Source organism: Sprattus sprattus (assembly GCF_963457725.1).
Source record: "Sprattus sprattus genome assembly, chromosome: 10".
Classification (NCBI taxonomy): Eukaryota; Metazoa; Chordata; class Actinopteri; order Clupeiformes; family Clupeidae; genus Sprattus; species Sprattus sprattus.
This window is the reverse complement of record NC_137908.1, coordinates 7,596,056-7,603,555: the sequence shown is the minus strand read 5'-3', so window position 1 is coordinate 7,603,555 and position 7,500 is coordinate 7,596,056. Positions and strand designations below refer to the sequence as shown.

General features: G+C 46.4%; 1 protein-coding gene and 1 long non-coding RNA gene across 2 annotated transcripts in view; one reads left to right on the top strand and one right to left on the bottom strand.

The window, feature by feature from the left end:
• The window catches only part of cntn4 (contactin 4), a gene marked incomplete at its 3' end in the record, with an annotated part of 91,814 nt that overhangs the window by 77,407 nt on the left and 6,907 nt on the right, over positions 1-7,500 (top strand). Inside the window, exons 12-17 of the mRNA XM_080846807.1 lie at positions 1-64; positions 1,467-1,584; positions 2,369-2,527; positions 3,241-3,390; positions 3,688-3,758; positions 5,171-5,405. The exon at positions 1-64 is cut by the window's left edge and continues 112 nt beyond it. Of these exons, the coding sequence (XP_080702933.1) occupies positions 1-64; positions 1,467-1,584; positions 2,369-2,527; positions 3,241-3,390; positions 3,688-3,758; positions 5,171-5,405 (797 nt within the window). The remainder of the gene's footprint in view (positions 65-1,466; positions 1,585-2,368; positions 2,528-3,240; positions 3,391-3,687; positions 3,759-5,170; positions 5,406-7,500) is intronic.
• The window catches only part of LOC308371814, a 1,307-nt gene continuing 1,242 nt past the window's right edge, over positions 7,436-7,500 (bottom strand). Inside the window, exon 3 of the long non-coding RNA XR_013968809.1 lies at positions 7,436-7,500. This exon is cut by the window's right edge and continues 6 nt beyond it. This is a non-coding gene — a long non-coding RNA (uncharacterized lncRNA).

Below are 7,500 nucleotides of genomic sequence, written 5' to 3'. Positions count from 1 at the left end.
GTTCTTCAACGAGCAGCTCATCAACTTTGGAAGCCACGGAGGCTACTTCGAGAAAGTCGGAGGAGTAAGTGCTGACGAGCTTGTCACACAAACACACATCATATTACACACATACACGCACACACACACACACACACACACACACACACACACACACACACACACACACACAGTTACGACCCGCTCTTGGGCCGCAACAGAAAATTGGAGACAGACCACAGAAATAAATATGTGGGGGGACAGCCCATCGCACAGACATACAGTATATATCACCAAGGTTGTAAAATTACACCCCACGTTAGCACATAATGAACCTTTCGATCGTATAAAAAGGCACTCTCTTAATATGCCACTGTGTATGGCAGTGTTATTTATGGTCTGTCAGACAATAGATGAAAGAGCTATTGTGTTTTCCCCCCCCTTCAGCAGTCTGGTAGACGTTCATCTGAGTCCAGTCTCTAATAGCTGTGGTCTTGCATCATTTGTGAAATAATGACATAAGCCGCATGCATTTGGAGGAAAAGTGCGCTGACAGACAGACACGTCTTCCCCCAGCGCAGACAACGTCGTAGATTAACGCATTTATGATACAACACACGCCCGCTTTTCAACAGGTTCACTCCTAACATTTATACTGCGAAGCTGAGCCCTCCCTTTTCGTACAGAGGTGATAATTATTAGCCCCAACGATGGAATGAAAGTCAAGGATGGATTTACGACGCGGATACTTTGTCAGGTTTTCCATTATGGTGAACGCTCGCTGACAGTCGCCCGTACGTGTTAATGCAATTTATAATTAAGCCTCAGTGCGCTGTAACAAATGACTCCGCTCCGGCGCTTACATGCACTCGTATGCCGTTCCATTTAAACTTCATGAACCCTTTTTAATTGTACAACTGCTTTTGCACTCGTTCAATTCATCAGTCTTCCTTTCCTACCATGGCGAGCGCAAGGCGGTATATTAAGCGGTGGCGAAGCAGGAAGGAGCTAGTTATGACCCTAGCTAGAAGTGGGCCGAGAAAGAAACATCTTAAACGGGCAAACCGCTAGCTTTTTTTTCCCCCTTTGTGAAAATGCCACACAGATTCTAACAGAGGATAATTACAGAGAGCTGGATGGCAGGAGGTATAACACACGTCCATTTCATCCACTGGTTGCTGCTGAGAGAACACTTAGTTACATTTAGTGAAATGGACCTCAGACTCCAAGCTTCTACTAATGGAAGTACATCATACGTACCTGTTGCTTTGCTGGGAAATCAAGGCAATAGCTACGTCAAACTCACAGGTTTCCCGGGTCGCAGACATACAGATACATTACCTTTTTTCTGTCCTCATGTACTGTGTGTTGTTTCACTTTAGATGCAAGTGTCTGTTAGTATCATTGTTCTCGTCGGCTCATTAGTGCACTTGTAGGCGGATGCTTGTTGTTGAGCTGTCTGTGTCTGTCTGTGCTCTCTGTCGCAGCACTCTTCCGGGGATATCATGATCCGGAACATTCAGCTGAGGCATGCTGGGAAGTATACCTGCGCCGTGCAGACCAAGGTGGACAGCATCTCTATCGCCACAGACCTGATTGTTCGAGGTGCTCTCACGACTCCTGCCTCCTCAGTAACCGATTTCCACACCACATTTGTCTGTGTGCCTGAGGCACAGTCTAGAAGCAGACCAGCATGGGGCCTGGGTTTCACTCTTTATTTTAAATTACCAGTCACAAAACTCCCCTCAGCTGGGCTCATTTAGCTGTGCTTCGCTCCAAGACGGCTGCTTTATTAGCTCTAACAAGTGAAAAAAGGCACGGCTTTCCTATTGGCTTTTTTCTACATGCATTCTGCCATCGAAACGCTTTTGTTGTGGCTGTATTCATTTTTCAAAGTACTTTGTGATGTGTGTGAGTGTGTTATTTTTTTCCTTCCTTCTTTTCACACAATATGCAAAACAGGCCCCATATTTGATGAAGGTATTAACCACATTTTTAGATTCAAACAAAAGATAGCGAGGGGTTTCCTGCGTCAGAAGATGAAAACAGGGGGGGTACTGTATAATCTAATTAGACAGATTAGCTCTGTGAAAATACCAGCGCAGGAGGCGGTGGGGGGAGGTGGGCATGGGGGGTGGGGGGGGGGGGGGGGGGCATGGGGGGGGTGGGTAGCAGGTTTCGCCAGCTGCACACTCTGGCTTCAGGCACACGCCGATAAGAAGGCCAGTGCTCAGCCTGGGAAAAGAGAGAGAGAGAGAGAGAGAGAGAGAGAGAGAGAGAGAGGGAGAGGGAGAGGGAGAGGGAGAGGGGAGAGAGAGAGGAAAAAAATAATAAAATAAACTAGAGTAAGATGAAATAACGTGGTTTGCATGGCTGCCCTGCGTTTTAGGTCCTCCGGGCCCACCCACGAGCGTCCATGTGGAAGAAATCAGCGATAGCACAGCTTCCCTCTCCTGGAGGCCTGGGCCTGATAATCACAGTCCAATTACCGCATACACCATCCAGGCGAGGACGCCCTTCTCGCTGGGCTGGCAGGCCGTCACCACAGGTAAGGCCTCGAACCAGCCTCCCCGTTCAATACAGATACCCACCAGACAGCTCTGAGTCTTTCCTCCTGTTGTGTTTCTAGTTCAATTGTGGTCCTAAGGATGTTTGTTTTTGTTTGCTTTACCGTAATCTGCTGTTTGTTTTGTGTTTGTTTTTGCATGGGTGAATCAGAGAAGGCAAAGTAGGAAGTATTTGGAAAAAAGGATGGAAACTCTTTGAATTTTTGCCATCCATTTCCCCAAGGACAGAATCATAACTGGGCTTGCATGTCCTCAAATGACCTTTTGTTTGAGTTCCCTAGAATTTGCCGGAATCTCATCAGTATGACAGGTCAGCTCTTTACTGTGTCTGTAATCAGGCGTTAGCAGTGGCCACAAGATGATGTATAAGGTCATAAAGGACACAGTAAATTAGAACCATGGGGCATCGTTTTGGGGCGTTGTGCTTAATTGGTTAATGCACTTACAGAGTTGCTGTGTCCTCCGTGCCATTGGGTTGGTCAGGCTGGAGGTCACCCTCCCGCTGAAGCCATGTGGCCAGAGGACTACAGAACTGTCCATATTAAGTGAAATAGCTGCCCTCTCTTTCCACCCTCTAAGTCACAGCAGCGTGTGTGTGTGTGTGTGTGTGTTTGTGTGGTTGTTAGTCAATCAGCCTGCTGCGGCGTAGGCAGGCCAGGGCTCACAGGAGTGGTATTTTTGTTTTCTGTGCCAGTTCCAGAGCTGGTGGGGGGGCGACGTCTGACGGCCACCGTGACCGACCTGAGCCCCTGGGTGGAATACGAGTACCGAGTTCTGGCAAGCAACGCCATCGGAACCGGAGAGCCCAGCAAGCCCTCCAAGCAAGCACGGACCAAAGAAACCCGTAAGCACTTAGTTCTGACAAGCCGTACTTCTCCCACCTCAACACGCGTCCAATTCTAAGGACTTCCTCCCTGGCAGTGCATTTCAATCAACTGGCTCTTCACAAACCCCGCTTTCTTTTTCAAAGTGATTGAAACTCCACTCATGGTTCAAATGCTTTAATTACAAATTGGCATTTAGAAAAGCACAAGACTCTTGATGACAATGTGCTCTCTCTCTCTCTCTCTCTCTCTCTCTCTCTTTCTCTCTCTCACTCTCTTTCTGTCTCTCTATGTAACTCAATCTTTCTTCTCTGCAGTGCCAAAGGTCACGCCGGCGAACGTGAGCGGAGGAGGGGGCAGCCGCTCAGAGCTAGTCATCACCTGGGAGGTACGCGGGTCGTCACGGCAACCACACTCACACAGACAGACAGACACACACAGCCTGGCAGAGGAGAGAGAGAGAGGACAGCCTCTTTATTCCATCAGCATCCCCTTGTTTTGTTCCATCAATAAGAGGCAGCCAGGTTTATGTATGGCATTTCATATTAAAGAATAGAGAGGCAATAACTGCTGCTGTCACCCAGGGGAAGAGAAATGCCTTTGAGCTTTTAATAAGATAATTAAACAGAGGGAAAGAAATGCCTTCTTTCAAAGTTACGGACAACTTTTCAAAGATTTTTTTTTCCCTTCTTTTTTTTTCCCTGGGATTTTGTTTTGCCCTCGCTATTTTCACACGGCACGGTTTTTATCAGTGTGTTTAAAAAAAAAAAAAGGCATATTCAAGTACACAGCTGAAATAATCTGCTGCTGCTGGTGGTGCTGCAGCTGTCTCGTTTCTTACAAATGACATTTTGGCAACCATGGAAGTTCAGTGGAAGTGCAGTTTGGCACAGACATTAAGAAAAACATGGGGGACTGCTGTACTGATTTAAGGTTGGCCTCCATAAATTCATAATGCTTCCTGGGCTCATTTATTGTCAAATAACTGAGTGTGTTTGTTGTGTGTGTGTGTGTGCGTATGACTGTGTGTGCATAAATACTGGTGTGTGTGTGTGTGTGCGTGTGTGCCGAGCGCACACGCATGAGTGTATGTGCATAAATACTGGTGTGTGTGTGTGTGTAAGCGCACACGCATGAGTGTATGTGCATACATGTTGGTGTGTGTCTATTTATTTCTGTGCATATGGATGGATGTGTGTGAGTATATGGATATTTCTGTTTCTGAGTGTGTGTGCACACGCCTGTGAATATTGGAGCATATGTGTATTTGGCCCCTGTATCTGTGTGTACCTATGTGCACTTGATAGACAGCTCCCAAAATGTTTAGTTTCATTGAATTTAATGGGCCATCCCAAAGTTCGGAGGTCTTACATTTCTTAATAAAGGCCGCTGGAAAAGTTATGGCTGCTTCATTTGGCAATGGGTTTTGTGCTTCTCATTCACATCTTGCATAGTGTTCCGCAAGCAGTCCGTTCATTTATCATAATGGAAACACATTGAAGTCGGCAAGTAATGGGTTATGCAAAACCCAAAACAATAAGTGTAACTCTTGTTCCATGAAGAACTATATTTTTCTCACGAAATGGCAACAAAATCACTAAAAAAGACTGTGTTTGGCAAGTAATCATATAATAAGCGGAATAATGTAGTCTGCCAGTCATTACGAGACCTGTATCGTCCTGTCGGGATTTATTTTCATAGAATTCCCGGCGGACTATACACTTTCCCTTACTTGTACGTCTTCTTTTTCCAAATGTATGTAATGCATCTGTGTACGGGTGTGTTTGTGTCTGTTCACAGCCTGTCCCTGAGGAGCTGCAGAATGGCGAAGGCTTTGGCTACGTGGTGGCCTTCAGGCCGCAGAACGCCACAGGCTGGATGCAGGCCGCCGTGCCCTTGGCAGACGCCTCCAGATACATCTTCAAAAACGACAGCGTCCAGCCCTTCTCGCCCTTCCAAGTCAAAGTGGGCGTCTACAACAATAAAGGAGAGGGCCCCTTCGGACCAACAGTGACCGTGTACTCCGCTGAGGAGGGTGAGGGACACTGCTAATTGTCAATGGCATCTGTCTCTCAGTGGCACTGTCAAGCTAAAAAGGCACCGGATGCCAAAAAGAGCCCGGGTGACGTAATGTTGACTTTCGAACGCCTCTTGAGTGACAGTTTCTATGCCAACGTTAGCATTACGTAACCCAGTCACCACGTAGGCCGGGCGCTTATTATCTTTAAGTCTCAGAGTCGTTCGAAAGCCATCAGCTACTTTTTAGTCGCTTAATATTGTGCCTTAACGGACACTACGCACCCGGACACTTTTTAGCTATCAGTCAGAGAGTCTCAAGAGTTGTTCGAAAGCCATCTTTTAGGCATCCGGTGCCCTTTTAGCTTGACAGCACCACTTTGAATGCTTGATTTCACATGGCCTGTGGTTCCTCTCTGTGGCATCAGAGGAGTAAAGGCCGAATTATGCTCTGTTTTAGACGTAACGCGTAAGCACGTAAGATACATAACCCCCCCTTGCGGGGTAAAATATCCCCCCTTACGTGCTTAAGTGCGTCGCCCAAAATTCCTGACTATGCGACTAAAACACTACGGCCCTACACAGCTCGCAAAGGCTGTGATTGGCCGGCTACCACAACCTTTCACAGAGTCTCACGTTTCCGGGTTAATAGCATACTACAGCCTTTTTTAGACCCAGACATTTTTTAAAATCATGAATACCCTGCAGACCGTCTCACAAGCCTTTTCTTATGGATTAGGAACAAACATAACAGAAGAGGTCCAAAGACATGAACTCCTTTACAAATCATCTTTAAACACTTATAGAATGCTTAAATTACCGCGAATTTATGGAGAGAATATCCCATTCTCACCCGCGATTGTTTGGAGAGAATGTGGTCATTCACGAACAAATAGGTACTTTCATATTAATTTTCCGCCACTTGTGAGTCATGGTGATACCCACACAGCAAAAGGACACCGCAGCGGATCCGCCGCGGAGGTGTCGCGGGTTCCGCAACGGACCCGCGAAACAGACCCGTATCGGGGTCCACTTGCACAGTCTAACAGATCCGGTACGGAGGCGGTAGTGGAGCCCGCATTGGCTCCGCACTGTATCCGGTCCGCATCCGTGCTTACCTCGAGGACCCGCCGTGGCTCCGCACTGAATTCGGTCCGCATCCGTGCATACCTCGCGGACCCGCCGTGGCTCCGCACTGTATCCGGTCCGCATCCGTGCATACCTCGCGGACCAGTCGTGGCACTGCACTGAATCCGATCCGCATCCGCGCTTAACACCTTATTACCTCCGCGGAGGTGGAGGTATATTGTACATATTCTTTTGTTTAGTAGCCTAGCCTACATTCATTGTGAGATTATGTCAAAACCTATTCCTAGAGAACCCTGTAGCCTAATGTAGATAATGAAAGTAGGAATATTTGTTTATATTATACCCTCATCTTCAAACAGCATCGAAATAGCCTATATTTAGTGCTATATAATAATAATAATAATAATAATAATAATAATAATAATAATAATAATAGTAATAATAATAATAATAGGCCTAGGACGTTGCAGACATCAAATAGCTTGCCTATTCAACTTCAATGAAATGCTGCGCCACAAACAGTCTAAGTTGTCTCCTTATTCTACTTTGCCCTGTTTCTACAATTTGCATTATATCTGTCCATAAGCACAGCTTAACTATCATAAAATGAATAACTGATGAATGACGAGAAGTGCAATAAAAAAGTTTATTCAACAGTTGATTTAGTCAGGCGATTCGATTTAATAGGCTATTCCGTGTGTGGGGACTCAAGTGCGGACGGCACGGCACGTCTTCTCGTAGCCCGATCCCCAGTCAGATTGAACCACCTTATAATGTGTCGCGTGACCTCAGCCTCCGTAGAGCGTTTTTTCTGACTGCACCTGTAATCAAACAGACAGATTGTATGTTTATGAAAACAAAAAAAGACGACTTACACATAAAACATTCCCAAATCAACACTACACTAGATAACTCACATGGTTACAACACATTAGGCGGGTCCTGTCCCAAGTGTAACCGGTGGCTTGTTCACTCTGCGTTGTGTTGTGCTGGCAAGCGGACACACGACTCTGTTTTGAATATTT